General features: G+C 43.2%; 1 protein-coding gene across 2 annotated transcripts in view; it reads left to right on the top strand.

Moving 5' to 3' along the window:
• LOC110522681 (inositol 1,4,5-trisphosphate-gated calcium channel ITPR2) overlaps positions 1-20,641 on the top strand; it is a 162,849-nt gene that overhangs the window by 27,083 nt on the left and 115,125 nt on the right. The window contains exons 7-17 of one of the 2 annotated variants that reach the window (XM_036977399.2): positions 2,963-3,046; positions 8,790-8,936; positions 9,345-9,440; positions 11,304-11,348; positions 13,928-14,079; positions 14,204-14,303; positions 14,507-14,667; positions 18,620-18,761; positions 19,390-19,548; positions 19,905-20,077; positions 20,348-20,467. In XM_036977399.2, coding sequence (XP_036833294.2) covers positions 2,963-3,046; positions 8,790-8,936; positions 9,345-9,440; positions 11,304-11,348; positions 13,928-14,079; positions 14,204-14,303; positions 14,507-14,667; positions 18,620-18,761; positions 19,390-19,548; positions 19,905-20,077; positions 20,348-20,467 — 1,379 coding nt within the window. Of the gene's footprint in view, positions 1-2,962; positions 3,047-8,789; positions 8,937-9,344; positions 9,441-11,303; positions 11,358-13,927; positions 14,080-14,203; positions 14,304-14,506; positions 14,668-18,619; positions 18,762-19,389; positions 19,549-19,904; positions 20,078-20,347; positions 20,468-20,641 lie in introns of both variants that reach the window. The other variant, XM_036977393.2, reaches the window with a different exon arrangement.

Here is a 20,641-nt window from a genome sequence, read left to right as displayed (position 1 = left end):
TGTCTCTCCCTCTACCTTCTGACTATCACTGTCCATAAAAAAAATACTTTCTGGTTGCAGAACTGGCAAAGTTGCAGGTATGACATACCTGCTGACCAGCAGCTACACTACAGAACAACGTGTAGTATGTGGACACCTGCTTGTCAAACATCTCATTCCAAAATCATGGGCATTAATATGGAGTGGGTCCCCCCTTTGCTGCTATAACAGCCTCCACTCTTCTGAGAAGGCGTTCCACTAGTTGCTGGAACATTTCTGTAGTGGCTTGCTTCCATTCAACCACGATCATTAGTATGGTGAGGCACTGATGTTAGGCCTGGCTCTCAGCCGACGTTCCAATTCATCACAAAGGTATTCAGTGGGGTTGAGGTCAGGGCTCTGTGCAGGCCAGTCAATATCTTAACAAACCATTTCTGTATGGACCTTGCTTTGTGCACTGGGGCATTGCCATGCTGAAACAGGAAAGGGCCTTCCTCCAAACTGTTGCCACAAAGTTGGAAGCACAGAAACATCTAGACTGTCATTGTGTGCTGAAGCGTTAAAATTTCCCCTCCCTGGAATTAAGGGGCCTAGCCCGACCCATGAAAACAGCCCCAGACCATTTTCTCCGCCACCAAACTTTACAGTTGGCGCTATGCATTTGGGCAGGTAGCGTTCTCCTGGCATCCGCCAAACCCAGATTCGTCCGTCAGACTGCCAGATGGTGAAGCGTGAGTAATCAATCCAGAACGCGTTTCCACTGAGTCCAATGATGGCGAGTCTTACAGCACTCCAGCCGACGCATGGCGTTGCTCATGGTGATCTTAAGCTTGTGTGCGGCTGCTCGGCCATGGAAACCCTTTTCATGAAACTCCCGACTAACAGTTGTGCTGACTTTGCTTCCAGAAGCAGTGTGGAACTCAGTATTGAGTGTTGCAACTGAGGACAGGAGATTATGCTCTATGCGCTTCAGGACTCGGTGGTCCCGTTCTGTGAGCTTGGGTGGCCTACCACTTTTCGGCTGAGCCGTTGTTGCTCCAAGACGTTTCCACTTCACAATAACAGCACTTACAGTTGACCGAAGGAGCTTTAGCAGGGCATACATTTGATGAACTGACTTGTTGGAAAGGTGGCATCCTATGACGGTGCCACGTTGAAAGTCACTGACCTCTTCGGTAAGGCTATTCCACTGCCAATGTTTGTCTATGGAGATTGCATGGCTGTGTGATCTATTTTATACACCTGTAGACAGCGGGTGTGGCTGATATAGCGGAATCCACTAATTTGAAGGGATGTCCACATACTTTTTGTATATACATTGGGGAAAACAAGTATTTGATACGCTGCCGATTTTGCAGGTTTTCCTACTTACAAAGCATGTAGAGGTCTGTAATTTTTATCATAGGTACACTTCAACTGTGAGAGACGGAATCTAAAACAAAAATCCAGAAAATCACATTGTATGATTTTTAAGTAATTAATTTGCATTTTATTGCATGACATAAGTATTTGATACATCAGAAAAGTGGAACTTAATATTTGGTACAGAAACCTTTGTTTGCAATTACAGAGATCATACGTTTCCTGTAGTTCTTGACCAGGTTTGCACACACTGCAGCAGGGATTTGGCCCACTCCTCCATACAGACCGTCTCCAGATCCTTCAGGTTTCGGGGCTGTCGCTGGGCAATACAGACTTTCAGCTCCCTCCAAAGATTTTCTATTGGGTTCAGGTCTGGAGACTGGCTAAGCCACTCCAGGACCTTGAGATGCTTCTTACGGAGCCACTCCTTAGTTGCCCTGGCTGTGTGTTTTGGGTCGTTGTCATGCTGGAAGACCCAGCCACGACCCATCTTCAATGCTCTTACTGAGGGAAGGAGGTTGTTGGCCAAGATCTCGCGATACATAGCCCCATCCATCCTCCCCTCAATACGGTGCAGTCGTCCTGTCCCCTTTGCAGAAAAGCATACCCAAAGAATGATGTTTCCACCTCCATGCTTCACTTTTGGGATGGTGTTTTTTGGGGTTGTACTCATCCTTCTTTTTCCTCCAAACACTGCGAGTGGAGTTTAGACCAAAAAGCTAAATTTTTGTCTCATCAGACCACATGACCTTCTCCCATTCCTCCTCTGGATCATTGCCAAACTTCAGACGGGCCTGGACATGTGCTGGCTTGAGAAGGGGGACCTTGCGTGCGCTGCAGAATTTTAATCCATGACGGCGCAGTGTGTTACTAATGGTTTTCTTTGAGACTGTGGTCCCAGCTTTCTTCGGGTCATTGACCAGGTCCTGCCGTGTAGTTCTGGGCTGATCCCTCACCTTCCTCATGATCATTGATGCCCCACGAGGTGAGATCTTACATGGAGCCCCAGACCGAGGGTGATTGACCGTCATCTTGAACGTCTTCCGTTTTCTAATAATTGCGCCAACAGTTGTTGCCTTCTCACCAAGCTGCTTGCCTATTGTCCTGTAGCCCATCCCAGCCTTGTGCAGGTCTACAATTTTATCCCTGATGTCCTTACACAGCTGTCTGGTCTTGGCCATTGTGGAGAGTCTGTTTGATTGAGTGTGTGGACAGGTGTATTTTATACAGGTAACGAGTTCAAACAGGTGCAGTTAATACAGGTAATAAGTGGAGAAGAGGAGGGCTTCTTAAAAAAAAACGAACAGGTCTGTGAGAGCCGAAATTCTTACTGGTTGGTAGGTGATCAAATACTTTGTCATGCAATAAAAAGACAATTAATTACTTAAAAATCATACAATATGATTTTCTGGATTTTAGATTCCGTCTCTCACAGTTGAAGTGTACCTATGCTAAAAATTACAGACCTCTACATGCTTTGTAAGTAGGAAACACTGCCGATTTTGCAGGTTATCAAATACTTGTTCTCCCCACTGTATATTGTGTCTGAGGCTCTGCAAAGATGTGTATAGTCATGACAGTCTGTTGCTCCTCCCTGCTCCTCTCCTTGGTTGAACTGTAGGTGAACGCTGTGAACTGCAACACCAGCTGGAAGGTCACTCTGTTCATGAAGTTCAGTGACTACAGAGAGGACGTCCTCAAAGGAGTGAGTGTACTTTATCTTACCTAAATGCTTCCCATCTATGCTTACCTTTTTTATGCAGAGGGTTGTATACACAGTGTATTGATGAGGGCTCTGCTTGCACACCCACGTTTAGGCTACAACTGTTTGATTTACAAATAGAAGGAAACAGAGGACATACAGTGCCTTCGGAAAGTATACAGAGCCTTTGACTTGTTCCACATTTTGTTACATTTTAGAATAAGGCTGCAATGTATCAAATAAAATAAAATACTCAGCAATCTACACACAATACCCCATAATGACAAAGTGAAAACAGGTTTTTAGAATTTTTGCAAATGTATTAAAATATTATAAAAATATACCTTATTTACATAAGTATTCAGACTCTTTGAGACTCGAAATTGAGCTCAGGTGCATCCTGTGTCCATTGATCATCCTTGAGATGTTTCTACAACTTGATTGGGGTCCACCTGTGTTACATTCAATTGATTGGACATGATTTGGAAAGGCACACACCTGTCTATATAAGGTCCCACAGTTGACAGTGTATGTCAGAGCAAAAACCAAGCCATAAGGTTGAAGGAATTGTCCGTAGAGCTCCGAGACAGTATTGTGTCGAGGCACAGATCTGGGGAAGGGTACCAAAAAATGTCTCCAGCATTGAAGGTCCCCAAGAAAACTGAGTCCATCATTCTTATTAAATGGAAGAAGTTTGGAACCACCAAAACTCTTCCTAGAGCTGGCCGCCCGGCCAAACTGAGCAATTGGGGTAGAAGGGCCTTGGATAGGGATGTGACCAAGATCCCAACACTCACTCTGACAGAGCTCTAGAGTTCCTCTGTGGAGATGGGAGAACCTTCCAGAAGGACAACCATCTCTGCAACACTCTACCAATCAGGCCTTTATGGTAGAGTGGCCAGAGGGAATCCACTCCTCAGTAAAAGGCACAAGACAGCCCGCTTGGAGTTTGCCAAAAAGGCACCTAAAGGACTCTCATGCCATGAGAAACAAGATTCACTGGTCTGATAAAACCAAGATTGAACTCATTGGCCTGAATGCCAAGCGTCACATCTGGAGGAAACCTGGCACCATCCCTACGGTGAAGCATGGTGGTGGCAGCATCATGCTGTGGTGATGTTTTTCACCGGCAGGGACTGGGAGACTAGTCAGGATAGAAGCAAAGATGAACGGGGCAAAGTACAGAGAGATCCTTAAAGAAAACCTCATCCAGAGCACTCAGGACCTTAGACTGTGGCCAATGTTCACCTTCCAACAGGACAACGACCCTAAGCACACAGCTAAGTGGCTTCGGGACAAGTCTCTGAATGCCCTTGAATGGCCCAGCCATTGCCCGGACTTGAACTCGATCTAACATCCAGCCTGACCAGAGCTTGAGAGGATCTGCAGAGATTAATGAGAGAAACTCCCCAAATACAGGTGTGCCAAGCTTGTAGTGTCATACTCAAGAAGACTCGGCTGAAATTGCGCCAAATGTGATTTAACAAAGTACTGAGTAAAGGGTCTGAATACCTACAGTGGGGCAAAAAAGTATTTAGTCAGCCACCAAGTGTGCAAGTTCTCCCACTTAAAAATATGAGAGGCCTGTAATGTTCATCATAGGAACACTTCAACTATGACAGACAAAATTAGAAGAAAAAAAATCCAGAATATCACATTGTAGGATTTTTTATGAATTTATTTGCAAATTATGGTGGATTATACTGTATGTAAATGTGATATATTTTTATGGGGGTGGGGGGGGGAATAATTAGCAAAAATGTCTAAATATGTTTTTGCTTTGTCATTATGGGGTATTGAGCGTAGATTGACGAGGAAAACAATACATTTAATACATTTTAGAATAAGGCTGTAACGTAACAATGCGGAAAATTCAAGTGGTCTGAATACTTCCCGAAGTATGTGCGGATGTATTGTGATGGAAGGTGGGGTGAGTTTTTGTGTTAGGAAAAGTGTGGAGTTTAGTGAGTGAAAAAGGATGATGGTTGCAAATCCCGGAGCCCAGGTGTGTTTGTGAGCAGGGGTTGTGAGAGCGTTTAATTTTGTGCAGATATGGGATATACATTTTAAAATAACTATATTTATTTATTGCCCTATCATGATGGAACGGTCTCCAACCCTATACCCTAGGCACCCACATGAGCGACTCATACACTAAGGAGTCCTTATATGTTTTATGGGCCTACTGTAAGTAGCCTGTATGCAGCCAAATCAGAAAGATGAATGGGGTCAGAGACCTACTAAAGCAGCATCTCCCCCCCCCCCCCCCAAGTTCCTGAGCCTGCCTGGCAGGGTTGGTCTTACAAAGCCAAAGCCCCCTGATGGGAGAGCATAATGTACAAGGAAATTCTCAAAGCTGCTAATGGGAACCTTGACGACCTTATACCTAGCCGGTGGGGATTCCGGTGGGGTGCCCCCACCCAGGTAGTGGCACTGCTGGCAACACTAGCTGCAGTAACCCATGGGGAGGGTGTCACACTCTGACAATCAGAGAGGGGGCATATTATTGTGGCCCTGGTGGCACAAAATAATCAAAGGTCTGACTGCACAGAGATGCTTGGGGAAGATGGTCACAGCGGGGGACCAGCATGTGTGTTTCAGGGGAAGGGGGTGTATCTGATCTCCTTCACCTAGTACTTGGCAATGGTTAATCAAATCTCCCTGTTTTAGCTCTGCATGTCTTCTCAAACAGCTAGAACTGTATATGCAGTATATGCAAATCAAGTATTTTCCTGAGTTGGTCTCAGAGATGGGGAGCTGATGATCTGAGTTTATGGTTGTTTGTGGGGAAAAGGGATAGTGTGTGTGTGTGTGTGTCCAACAACTGTTGCTAGGGAGTAAAGATGTTCGGGAAAATATAGGATGAATCACAGTAATTATTTGCTAAAATAATAATTGCTTGCCAAAAAATAGATTTTTGTAATGGCAATCCTGATTAGAGGTAACAATCCTTTGCATGAACTGCCTACATTATTACGAATATTATTGGTTAATTATGGAAATTAAGAGAGCGGGATGTTTTAAATATACACTACCTTTCAAAAGTTTAGGGTTACCTAGAAATGTCCTAGTTTTTTAAAGAAAAGCACCTTTTTTTGTCCATTAAAATAACATAAAATTGATCAGAAATACAGTATAGACATTATTAATGTTGTAAATGACTATTGTGGCTGGAAATTGAAGATTTTTTTTAATGGAATATCTACATTTATCAGCAACCATCACTCCTGTGTTCCAATGGCACGTTGTGTTATCTTATCCAAGTTTATCATTTTATAAGTCTAATTGATCATTAGAAAACCCTTTTGAAATTGTTAGCACAGGTGAAAACTGTTGTGCTGATTTAAAGAAGCAATAAAACTGACCGTCTTTAGACTAGTTGAGTATCTGGAGCATCAGCATTTGTGGGTTCGATTACATGCTCAAAATGGCCAGAAACAAAAACCTTTCTTCTGAAACTTGTCGGTCTGTTTTTGTTCTGAGAAATGAAGACTATTCCATGCGAGAAATTTCCAAGAAACTGAAGATCTCGTACAACGATGTGTACTACTCCCTTCACAGAACAGCACAAACTGGCCCTAACCAGAATAGAAGCAGGAGTCTGAGGCCCCGGTGCACAACTGAGCAAGAGGACAAGTACATTAGAGTGTCTAGTTTGAGAAACAGAAGCTTTACAAGTCCTCAACTGTCTGCTTCATTAAATAGTACCTGCAAAACACCAGTCTCAACGTCAACAGTGAAGAGGCTACTCCGGGATGCTGGACTTCTAGGCAGAGTTGCAAAGAAAAAGCCATATCAGACTGGCCAATAAAAAGAAAAGATGAAGATTGGCAAAGGAACACAGACACTGGACAGAGGAACTCTGCCTAGAAGGCCAGCATCCCGGAGTCGCCTCTTCACTGTTGACGTTGAGACTGGTGTTTTGTTTCTGGCCATTTTGAGCCTGTAATCAAAGCCACAAATGCTGATGCTCCAGATACTCAACTAGTCTACAGAAGGCCAGTTTTATTGCTTCTTTAATCAGAACAGTTTTCAGTTGTGCTAACATAATTGCAAAAGGGTTTTCTAATGATAAATTAGCCTTATAAAATTTTAAACTTGGATAAGATAACACAATGTGCCAATGGAACACAGGAGTGATGGTTGCTGATAATGAGCCTCTGTACGCCTATGTAGACGTTCCATAAAAATCTGCCGTTTCCAGCTACAATAGTCTCATTTACAACATTAACAATGTCTACACTGTATTTTCGATCAATTTAATGTTATTTTAATGGACAACAACATTTGTTTTTGTTTAAAAAAGACAAGGACGTTTCTCGTTGACCAAAAACTTTTGAATGATAGTGTGTGTGTGTACAGTTTATCTATACTTCCAACTTCGACTTAGGTTGGAGTCATTAAAACTCGTTTTTCAACCACTCCACAAATTTCTTGTTAACCAACTATAGTCGGTTAGGATATCTACTTTGTGCATGACACAAGTCATTTTTCTAACAATTGTTTACAGACAGTTTATTTCACTTAAAATTCACTGTATCACAATTCCAGTGGATCAGAAGTTTACATTCACTAAGTTGACTGTGCCTTTCAACAGCTTGGAAAATTCCAGAAAATGACTTTAGAAGCTTCTGACAGGCTAATTGATATCATTTGAGACAATTGGAAGTGTACTTGTGGATGTGTTTCATGGAAAAATCTAAATACATTAGCCAAGACCTCATAAAAAAATTGTAGACCTCCACAAGTCTGGTTCATCTTTAGGAGCAATTTCCAAAAGCCTGAAGGTACCACATACCTCATACCACTCAGGAAGGTGACATGTTCTGTCTCCTAGAGATGAATGTACTTTGGTGCGAAAAGTGCAAATCAATCCCAGAACAACAGCAAAGGACCTTGTGAAGATGCTGGAGGAAACGGGTACAAAAGTATCTATTTCCACAGTAAAACAAGTCCTATATCGACATAACCTGAAAGGCCGCTCAGCAAGGAAGAAGCCACTGCTCTACAACTGCCATAAAAAAGCCACACTACCGTTTGCAACTGTACATGGGGACAAAGATCGTACTTTTTTGGAGAAATGTCCTCTGGTCTGATGACACAAAAATAGAACTGTTTGGCCATAATGACAATCGTTATGTTTAGAGGAAAAAGGGGGAGGCTTGCAAGCCGAAGAACACCGTCTCAACCGTGAAGCATGGATGTGGCAGCATCATGTTGTGGGAGTGCTTTGCTGAAGGAGGAGCTGGTGCACTTCACAAAATAGAAGGCATCATGAGAAAGGAAAAGTATGTGAATATATTGAAGCAACATCTCAAGACGTCAGTCAGGAAGTTAAAGCTTGGAAAACAGGGAATTTTTACAAGGATTAAATGTCAGGAATTGTGAAAAACTGAGTTTAAATGTATTTGGCTAAGGTGTACGTGAATTTCTGACTTCAACTGTGTGTGTGTGTGTGTGTGTGTGTGTGTGTGTGTGTGTGTGTATTTATTTATTTATTTATTTATTTATTTATTTATTTAACGGATTAGAAATGAGATTGAACCTTCCATCAATTTATCTGCAATATTAAATCTTATCTGCCCCCTAAAGAAAGAGAAGAAATGTTGTTATAGCGTCATTTATAAAAAAAAAAATCTCAGTTTATAAGAACTCACACAAATAAAGTGTTCATTTAATCGAAGTGTTTCCTTTCAGTTTCTTATCCCAAACAGCTAAACCATGTTGTCATCTCTCTATTGGTCAGGGTGATGTGGTGCGTCTGTTCCACGCCGAGCAGGAGAAGTTCCTGACATGTGACGAGTACAGGAATCAGCAGCACATCTTCCTCAGGACCACCCTGCGACAGTCTGCCACCTCCGCCACCAGCTCCAAAGCACTCTGGGAAATAGAGGTACCCTACTGTTCGCATCGCAATGATTGCCTTCCATTTCTCCAAAAGTGCCCTCCTCCCCACACATGTGTGGGTTAGAGGGAGTTTCCACCATATTTCTTACACCATTTTTAATTTTTTTTAATCAACAAAGACATTTGAACAAGTGCATACTTAGGACATGGAATTGAGACGGAGCAAGTACTTTGTCTGCTCTGAATTTAGCTCTTGATATGGTTTGACAAGTAGAAACACCTATTTTAAGATTTGAAATGAGTATCTACCTTGTGAACAAATACATTAAGTCCTACATCATAGTGTTATGAATTGGCTGACTAGTGATGACCGTAAGGGACATTGTGAGTGGCTTTGTGGGATCTTTCTGGTATGATTTGTGCATTTTAAAAAAAATGTGTTTCTCCATTGTAGGTTGTGCACTACGACCCCTGCAGAGGGGGTGCTGGCCAGTGGAACAGCCTGTTTCGCTTCAAACACCTGGCCACTGGGAGCTACCTGGCTGCAGAGGTAGGCTGTTCATTTCTCTTCGCTCACTCGCACACATGCACGCACAGGCTTAGGCGGTTTCCAGGCTGTCACCTTCATGCCAACCTTGTGCCATCCTGAACACTAGGGTCGTTTTATTTTTTTCAAACCCCACTGAGCCTCTGTAATCCGAAGGTTAGCAGTACTAACAAGTACATCTCAAATTCCATAGAGAACTCATTGCGAAATTGTTTATACAGTCTGACCTGAACGATTTGCAGGACAGACATCCCAGCTCATAAAGTTATACAATTAACTCAAAACTGCTACTCACAGTTTGCTGAACGCTCGATACAAATATTAGACAGTAAGGCTAGATCCAGGAAGCGATTCTCTGCTGTTACCAAGCGAAGTTTGATTTTGGAAGAAGCTAACCACTTGGCTACATGGCTAACTAGCTACTAAATTATCAAGCCAAATGTGCAACTGTAGAGCGTTTAATAAATTTTAGACATTTTAACTTAATAGTTATAAGATATCTACCTGGCAAACATTTAGTTGTGAATTCCGTACCGTAACTAGATCACCTGACGCGTGCTGCACGACAGTGAGTGACTCACAAGGATCCGGTCTCTCGTTGTTGTATGTTTGTAAACATCACTTGACTGCGGACTGACTACCTGTATGCTTCAGAATGCAAAATTATGTGACAGGTGAAATTAACAAGGCAATATTTTTTTATCTCAATGTATTGCACAAGTTCACTGTAGGTATTTCATTTCAAAGTAGCTACAAATATTACAATTTATTTAAAAAAAACCTTGAAAGAAATAGTTTTGATGGTATTGACAAGCCATCCCGTGGCTATTTCCAAATTTTCCGGTATAAGGTATACTGCCCACACACACACACACACACACACACACACACACACACACACACACACACACACACACACACACACACACACAATTGACAGTCAGACGGTTATCGTTTTTGTTTAAATGTCTTGCAGTATTAGTTCAGCTGTGTTGTCTATTCAGTGTGTTTTGACTTTGCTGTTCGGTCAGTGGTTGAATTTGAATACCGATCATTTTAAAGACTAACCATGAATGACTCATCGGTATTACAGGGTGTTGTTCACGTACATTACTTTCCTTATCACATGTACATTGCTTTCCTTATCACAAGATATTTGACTAAATACGTGGAATTATTCAAATGACCGACACTACCCAACCCTTATTAGATCATTTTTTCTGACTTGACTGATTGCCAGTGTATGGGTGTTAACAACTCGGGTTAACATCCTGTCCCTACTGGTTTATAATGCCTACCTCACATGGAACTGAGAGATGCCGACACACCACGCAACTCTCTGTCTAGACTGCTGTCTCTGTATGTCAGTCCTCTCAGTGGCCTGGCTTTGAGGGTGCTGATCTTATTCCTTGTGATCTGAAAGTAAACACTGATCCTATATCAGCACTTCTACTCTCTTATATCAGACTCTTTCTGAATACTGTGTGTACTTTGTGTGCTCTACTGATGTACTCATGTGTGGCATGAAAAATGTAATCAGAGGAGTTGTGATTTGGCTAGGCCTCTTGTTACCGACTGTTTAGTCTCATTATATGTCTGGGATAAGGCTAGTAGTGAGAGGTGAGCAGATGTTGAGGTTCCAGACGTGCTGTTGATGGCGGTGTTCCCATTGTTATGGTCCTCCTCTCTCTGCAGTGTCCTGTATTGTGTTGTACAGGTGCAGCACTGCAATAAGAATTTCCCCAAGGCTATAATAAAGTTGATCAAATAGGTCAACTTAGTCACAATCAACAATATGTTATTGTAGAATAGTTTGTCAGTCAATGGTGTGCTGTGTGTGGGTCTGAAATCCTTCTCTTCCTATAGATGAATCCTGATTTCCGGGATGAGAGTTTGGATTCTAAAGCAGAGGTGAGTCAGGTCAGTGATACACTATTCATGTTTTCATAGTCCTGTCTGATGGACCTTAGTCTGGACCTCAGGTCCACTGATTTTAACAAAATGGTATACCGTGCAATCGGAAAGTATTCAGACCCCTTGATCTTTTTTCACATTTTGTTACTTTACAGCCTTGCTCTAAAATTGATTAAATATGTTTTTTTTCTCATCCATCTACACACAGTACCCCATAATGACGAACTAAAAACAGGTTTTAGGAAATGTTGCAAATGTATTAAATATTTACGTAAGTATTCAGAACCTTTGATATCATACTTGAAATTGATCTCAGGAGCATCCTGTTTCCATTGATAATCCTTGAGATGTTTCTTCAACTTGATTGGAGTCCACCTGTGGTAAATTCAATTGATTGGACTTTATTTGGAATGACACCCTCCTGTCTATATAAAGTCCCACAGTTGACAGCGCATGTCAGAGCAAAAACCAAGCTATGAAGTCAAAGGAATTGTCTGTAGAGCTCCGAGACAGGATTGTGTTGAGGCACAGATCTGGGGAAGAGTACCAAAAAATGTCTGCAGCATTGAAGGTCCCCAAGAACACAGTGACCTCCATCATTCTTTAAATGGAAGAAGTTTGGAACCACCAAGACTCTTCCTAGAGATGGCCGCCCGGCCAAACTGGGCAATTGGGGGAGAAGGTCCTTTGTCAAGGTGACCAAGATGGTCACTCTGAAAGAGCTCCAGAAGGACAACCATCTCTGCAGCACTCCACAATTGAGGCCTTTATGGTGGAGTACCCAGACGGAAGCCACTCCTCAGTAAAAGGCACATGACAGCCTGCTTGGAGTTTACCAAAAGGCATCTATAGGACTCTCAGACAATGAGAAACAAATTCTCTGGTCTGATAAAACCAAGATTGAACTCTTTGGCCTGAATGCCAAGCGTCACGTCTGGAGGAAAACAGGCACTGCTCATCACCTGGCCAATACCATCCCTACGGTGAAGCATGGTGGTCGCAGCATCATGCTGAGGGGATGTTTTTCAGCAGCAGGGATTGGGAGACTTGTCAGGATCAAGGGAAATATGAACGGAGTGAAGTACAGAAAGATCCTTGATGAAAACCTGCTCCATAGTGCTCTGGACTTCAGACTGGGGAAAAGGTTCACCTTCCAACAGTACAACAACCCTAAGCACACAGCCAAGACAACGCAGGAATGGCTTCGGGACAAGTCTCTGAATGTCCTTGAGTGACCCTGCCAGAGCCTGGACTTGAACCTGATCAAACATCTCTGTAGAGACCTGGAAATTGCTGTGCAGCAACACTCCCTGTCCAACCTGACAGAGCTTGAGAGGATCTGCAGAGAACAATGGGAGAAACTCCCCAAATACAGGTGTGCCAAGCTTGTGGCGTCATACCAAAGCAGACTCAAGGCTGTAATCGCTGCCAAAGGTGCTTCAACAAAGTACAGAGTAAATGGTCTGAATACCTGTTTTTGCTCTGTGATTATGGGCTATTGTGTGCAGATTTGTATCAAATTTTTGGAATGTAATGTAATAATGCTAAAAGTGAAGGGTCTGAATACCTTCCGAATGCGCTGTATCTGAGTATTCAGCTATGTGTGATGTTTACTTAATGATAAATGAAGGTCATTCAATAGCTTTGTTTGAGCAGTTGAACAACACATGACAATGGTCTCTCCTAGAAAATTGAATGCAATCCGTGATAAGATAATACAAACAGTACTGCATAAAGGGTAGATCAAAAGCTTAGGGACCTGTGAATCCTCTACAAACAGTGTGTTTCTGCTAAGAGAGCGACTTTGCGTGTGCGTTTCTCTCCATTGGAAGAGGGATTCTGCCTGTCAAACACTGGGCCACCTTGTTCTCTCACACCACCTCCAAGTCCTATTACACAATCCTCTCTCACACTCACCAGCAAGAACAGATGCTTCTGCTTGCATCCAAACTCTCTCTCTCTCTTCTCTCTCTAGACCTTTTCTCACTCACTCGGTCACTCACTTTCACATGCGCACACACACACACACACACAGATACAGTGTACCACATTTATTCCCAGACAGCTTTTTTCTGCACTTTTTGTCTGCACCTTCTGCATTGGTATTCTGCCTCCGCAAGCAGCAACACACACACACACACAGACGTGTTGGCTCAGACACTCAGGGGGCTACTTACATAACGTCTGGGTGTGGGGGTGCCCGGTGAGGGAGGGGAGACAGACGTGCTGTCTGCTCTGCTCTGCTGTTATATGCTGCTGGATGGAGTGAGTCACCAGAAGGAAGGAGAGGTGCGGAGGCACGGGGGGGGGGGGGGGGGGGGGTTCAGTGGAGCTACTTCCCATTGACATGCGGAGCGCGTTAACTCTCTGTGCTGTCCTATTATCTGTCTGCAGCATCCACACAGTGCAGTCCAAACCTCATGCACTGTCTCATTGTTATTCCCTAAGCCGCCATTGTTTGTTTTTTTCTACATTGCTGTAGATCTGTGGCACAGGCTTGTTGATATTAGCATTGAGAATGCTAGTCGTAAGAACTTTGGTATCCACCTCCTTGTGTGTGTCTGTGCTATCTGCAGACGGAGATGGATACAGTGTACTCCCAGAGGAAGCGTCAGGCTGCAGAGAAGATAGCCTACACCCTGGTGTCTGTGCCCCATGGCAACGACATCGCCTCTCTGTTTGAGCTGGACGCCACCACGCTGCAGAGGGCTGACTGTCTAGTGCCCAGGTCAGACTGACCCCTGAAACACACTTAAGATATCAAAAACTCTTGGAACACTTTTAAAGGACTCTTGGAAGAGATTTCAATTACAGCCTAATAAACTTTCAACACTATTTTGCTTTCCCAACAGGAACTCTTACGTACGGCTGAGGCACCTGTGTACCAACACCTGGGTGACTAGCACCAACTTTCCCATCGACACTGAGGAGGAGCGCCCCGTCATGCTCAAGGTCTCACATTACCCTCCCTGCTGTTTCAGTTCCACGATTGTTGCTTTTTTGTGCATCAAAACTCACTTATCAAATGTAGTCACAACCCCCCCCCCCCCCCCCTTTCCCCACTGTAAGTAACTATTAAAAATCGTGTTTGTTGTGGGGTTTGGAAGGATTGTGGTTGAGTCTATAGGCTGATAATGAATGCCCTCTACCCACAGATTGGCACTTGCCGTACGAAGGAGGACAAGGAGGCATTTGCCATTGTCTCTGTTCCCCTGTCTGAGGTCCGAGACCTGGACTTTGCTAACGATGCCAACAAGGTCCTGGAGTCGACCGTGAGGCAGCTGCAGTGTGGCAACATTGCTCAGAACGATAGGAGGTACAGAACAGTTTAGCTCTATATAGGATGCTGCTCAGAATGATAGGAGGTACAGAACAGTCTAGCTCTATATAGGGCTCTGCTCACAACAATAGGAGGTGCAGAACAATCTAGCTCTATATAGGGCTCTGCTCACAACAATAGGAGGTGCAGAACAATCTAGCTCTATATAGGATGCTGCTCACAACAATAGAAGGTGCAGAACAGTCTAGCTCTATATAGGGCTCTGCTCACAACAATAGGAGGTGCAGAACAATCTAGCTCTATATAGGGCTCTGCTCACAACAATGGGAGGTGCAGAACAATCTAGCTCTATATAGGATGCTGCTCACAACAATAGGAGGTGCAGAACAGTCTAGCTCTATATAGGGCTCTGCTCACAACAATAGGAGGTGCAGAACAGTCTAGTTCTATGTAGGATGCTGCTCACAACAATAGTAGGTGCAGAACAGTCTAGCTCTATGTAGGATGCTGTGCTTCAGTGCATGGGTGTCCTAGAAGGCTACAATGCAGAGCCTGGTAAATAACTGGTTACATTTTTTTAGGGGCTACTTGTTTCCTGAAAATCCTCTCACTGAAGGCATATCTATAATCCGTATCTCCTTGTCCGTCCATCCGGATTGTATAATGTGTGAATATCTGTAAAGAAACCATCTGAGCCTAACTTTTCTCCAAACCGGCACCTATAACTCAGCTGTGGTAGACAGCTTGAAATACGCTCTTCGGCGAAGCCTGCCACTGTCTTCCCCAGCCGAGTTATACTGCAGGTGCCGGTTCGGAGAAAAGTTAGGCTCCACATTGTAGCCTTATAGGACATCCATGATTGAATGTGCGTCATCCTATATAGAGCTAAGTACAGTCCTGCTGACACAACCAAGACATCCTGGCTGTGTCTGAAAATGTTTCTAGCCGTCAAATCCCCGCTTCCTCTTTTATTGTTTACGCCAATCGCCTTAAAGCGCATTGGAGGTCGGAGGGGAGGGACTTTGGATCATCTACTTCCTTTCTTTCAGACAGAGCAGAATCTGAGTGACAGAATCTGAGAGTGAAGAAAATGTGGAATGAGAAACAAGGATTTGACTGCTAGCAACGTTTTTTAGACAGAGCAATGTAATTGAAAATAGCTCCTGAGGACAACACGTGATAGGCCTTCAGTCAGTTTAGGAGGGACAGTATGCCCCCTAGTGACACATCCAAAAGGGTTACTTACGCTGTGTATTTGGATTACTAAGTATTCTTAACAAACCAATCAGGTTTATTAATTTCCTCATTCCCTGTGGCTGTTCTATGTCCGCAACAACCATGGCTCTCTGACAGACAAGGTGTTCTGTGTACTACTGTCACATCCACCAATGTTCTTCTCCAACTACCATAAAACATACTTTCAGACTAGAGGTCGACCGATTAATCGGAATGGATGATTAATTAGGGCCGATTTCATAACAATTGGTAATTTTGGGCGCCGATTAAAAAAATAATATTAATAATTATACCTTTATTTAACTAGGCAAGTGAGTTAAAACACATTCTTATTTTCAATGACGGCCTAGAAACGGTGGCTTAACTGCCTTGCTCAGGGGCAGAACGACAGATTTTCACCTTGTCAGCTCGGGGGATCTAATCTTGCAACCTTACAGTTAACTAGTCCAACGCAATATAACGACCTGCCTCTCTCTCGTTGCACTCCACAAGGAGACTTGTGAATACGCGAATGCAGTAAGCCAAGGTAAGTTGCTAGCTAGCATTAAACTTATCTTATAAAAACAATCAATCATAATCACTAGTTAACTACACATGGTTAATGATATTACTAGATATTATCTAGCGTGTCCTGCGTTGCATATAATCTGACTGAGCATACAAGCATCTAAGTATCTAACTGAGCGGTGGTAGGATGAAGCAGGTGCGTAAGCATTCATTCAAACAGCACTTTCCTGCGTTTTTCCAGCAGCTCTTCGTTGTGCGTCAAGCATTGCGCTGTTTATGACTTCAAGCCTATCAACTCCCGAGATGAGGCTGGTGTAACCGAAGTGAAATGGCTAGCTAGTTAGCACGTGCTAATAGCATTTCAAACGTCACTCGCTCTGAGCCTGTGGTTGTTTCCCTTGCTCTGCATGGGTAATGCTGCTTCGATGGTGGCTGTTGCTGTTGTGTTCCTGGTTCGAGCCCAGGGAGGAGCGAGGAGAGGGACGGAAGCTATACAGTTACACTGGCAATACTAAAGTGCCAATAAGATCCAATAGTCAAAGGTTAATGAAATACAAATGGTATAGAGGGAAATAATCCTATAATTCCTATAATAACTACAACCTAAAACTTCTTACCTGGGAATATTGAAGACTCATGTTAAAAGGAACCACCAGCTTTCATATGTTCTCATGTTCTGAGCAAGGAACTAAAACGTTAGCTTTCTTACATAGCACATGTTGCACTTTTACTTTTTTCTCCAACACTTTGTTTTTGCATTATTTGAACCAAATTGAACATGTTTCATTATTTACATGAGGCTAAATTGATTTTATTGATGTATTACAGTAGGGCAAAAAAGTATTTAGTCAGCCACCAATTGTGCAAGTTCTCCCACTTAAAAAGATGAGAGAGGCCTGTAATTTTCATCATAGGTACACTTCAACTATGACAGACAAAATGAGAAAAAAAATCCAGAAAATCACATTGTAGGATTTTTTATGAATTTATTTGCAAATTATGGTGGAAATAAGTATTTGGTCAATAACAAAAGTTTATCTCAATACTTTGTTATATACCCTTTGTTGGCAATGACAGAGGTCAAACGTTTTCTGTAAGTCTTCACAAGGTTTTCACACACTGTTGCTGGTATTTTGGCCCATTCCTCCATGCAGATCTCCTCTAGAGCAGTGATGTTTTGGGGCTGTTGCTGGGCAACACGGACTTTCAACTCCCTCCAAAGATTTTCTATGGGCTTGAGATCTGGAGACTGGCTAGGCCACTCCAGGACCTTGAAATGCTTCTTACGAAGCCACTCCTTCGTTGCCCGGGCGGTGTGTTTGGGATCATTGTCATGCTGAAAGACCCAGCCACGTTTCATCTTCAATGCCCTTGCTGATGATAGGCTTTGTGACTTTGGTCCCAGCTCTCTCTGCAGGTCATTCACTAGGTACCCCCGTTTGGTTCTGGAATTTTTGCTCACCGTTCTTGTGATCATTTTGACCCAACGGGGTGAGATCTTGCGTGGATCCCCAGATCGAGGGAGATTATCAGTGGTCTTGTATGTCTTCCATTTCCTAATAATTGTTCCCACAGTTGATTTCTTCAAACCAAGCTGCTTACTTATTGCAGATTCAGTCTTCCCAGCCTGATGCAGGTCTACAATTTTGTTTCTGGTGTCCTTTGACATCTCTTTGGTCTTGGCCATTGTGGAGTTTGGAGTGTGACTGTTTGAGGTTGTGGACAGGTGTCTTTTATACTGATAACAAGTTCAAACAGGTGCATTAATACAGGTAACGAGTGGAGGACAGAGGAGCCTCTTAAAGAAGAAGTTACAGGTCTGTGAGAGCCAGAAATATTGCTTGTTTGTAGTTGACCAAATACTTATTTTCCACCATAATTTGCAAATAAATTCATAAAAAATCCTACAATGTGATTTTCTGGAATTTTTTTTCTCATTTTGTCCGTCATAGTTGGTGTACCTATGATGAAAATTACAGGCCTCTCTCATCTTTTAAAGTGGGAGAACTTGCACAATTGGTGGCTGACTAAGTACTTTTTTGCCCCACTGTATATTAAGTTAAAATAACTGTTCATTCAGTATTGTTGTAATTGTCATTATTACAAATAAATAAATAAAAATTGGCCGATGTATTGGCTTTTTTGGTCCTCCAATAATCGGTTGAAAAATCATAATCGGTCGACCTCTATTTCAGACTGCTGAAGCAAGTGTAACAATGCTCTTTTGCGGGCCCGTGTTTCCCAGGTTTGTGACCAAGCTGTTGGAGGACCTGATCTTCTTTGTGTGCGAGGTCCCCAACAACGGTCAGGACGTACTGTCTGTGGTCATCTCCAACCCGAACAGAGAGAGGCAGAAACTAATGAGGGAACAGAACATTCTAGCCCAGGTCAGCTCAGTCATACTCTCTCTCTCTCTCTCTCTCTCTCTCACACTCACACACACACACACACTCCCAGAATATCACCTGAACATGTATCCTCTAGCTTTGGTCTTGCTTCTGCTTTGGCCAGTTTCTGTGCCGTTTGTCGTTGTCTTAACAAATATATTGGGTAATGATGACAGCGATGCATGCAGACCTTTATCACTTTTTCTTCATTGCCGTTTCATATTTACATCTTCAACAGCTGTTAGAGTTAACAACAACTGTGCATATTTCTTTTGACGTCACAGACATATAGGCTAGCGCAGAAGCAGACAGGCACGCATAGCTAGAGGAAGGTGAATTTCACTGTCTCTTCCCTCATGATCATTACACTGTGACTTATGGGGATTAGAGTGCAGGGAGTAAGCGGTCCATCTGATAGCAGAAATTCAAGGGAGCAATAACTCCAGTCCATTATGCCAAAGGCCCGCTAATAGCATTGTTAGCGCTAATGATGCTGGCAGTGGTCATTATTGGGATTAGGGAGGATGCGGACAACATCAACAACATCTCCTTTTGAAGTGCGTTTTCTTTGGCATCAGCAAGTTATCATGTCATAATCTTGTAACCTCTGAAATGTCTCTGTCTCCAGATTTTTGGTATTCTGAAGGCCCCGTTCACAGACCAGGGGGAGGGTCCCATGCTGAAGCTGGAGGACTTGGGGGACCAGCGCTACGCTCCCTTTAAGTACATGCTGCGGCTGTGCTACCGAGTGTTGCGCCACTCCCAACAGGACTACCGCAAGAACCAGGCTAGTAGTCCTCCCTACTGTAGTTGTCCTCAAAACCTACCTTACTTGGTCAATAACTTCAGTGACTGTAGTACCATACTAGTATAGCGACGTGTTTTAGCGAATCTCACATCTCCTCATTAGTTAATTCAGTCACATGAATGTGAGAGATGAAAATCCATTGTTGTTTTGGTTCATGTAGAGAGAGACTACCATGTCTGTCATTTAGAGGATACCCATGAGAGTGAAGTCAAATTGTTGTGGTCTGAGGGGCTTTCCCATTCTAGCAGTTCCATTGCTATGTTCTTCACTCTGCTATCCTTCTAGAACGTATGTTTTCCTGTGATGGTATCGATTGGTCTCATTCTGCCCTCCAGGAGTACATAGCCAAGAAGTTCTCCATCATGCAGTCTCAGATCGGTTATGAAATCCTGGCGGAGGACACCATCACTGCCCTGCTCCACAACAACCGCAAGCTGCTGGAGAAACACATCACAGCCAAGGAGATCGAGACCTTCGTCAATCTGCTGCGTCGCAACCGAGAGCCCAGGTCAGGGCAGAGGAGGGATGTACAATACATAACACACATTATAATATGCATATGACACACACACACACATTTTATCCACAATGATCCCAATGTTTGAGTTAGATATACAAACTGGGGCTATAATGCACAATGTGCAAAAAAAATAAAAGTCTAATACTGTATGTTTGTGTTGCCTGTGGTTGTGAGATTTTTTAAAGCCACTCTACTGGGTTCATAGTCTTTCAGCAGATTAAGTCCATTGAGTTTGGTTGTCCTCTGTCTTCCTATCAGATTTCTGGACTACCTGTCAGACCTGTGCGTGTCCAATAAGACGGCCATCCCAGTGACACAGGAGCTCATCTGTAAATTCATTCTGAACCCCGCCAACGCTGAGATCCTCATCCAGACCAAGTGAGTCTCGCACACATCCTGTGCTCTCTACCTAACACTGTAGTGCACAGTCTGTTTAGAATCAGCTTCTCAGATTGGGGACTGTTACTTGTCTTTTTACCGTGCAATGGGGCAGCGCTGACGTTGGGCATGACTCTGTTGTACACTAATTCACATTCCATTATGCTGGTACAT

The sequence above is a fragment of the Oncorhynchus mykiss genome, chromosome 1 (genome assembly GCF_057628025.1).
Source record: "Oncorhynchus mykiss isolate SJ-2025 chromosome 1, ASM5762802v1, whole genome shotgun sequence".
Classification (NCBI taxonomy): Eukaryota; Metazoa; Chordata; class Actinopteri; order Salmoniformes; family Salmonidae; genus Oncorhynchus; species Oncorhynchus mykiss.
This window is presented reverse-complemented; position numbering and strand designations above follow the sequence as displayed.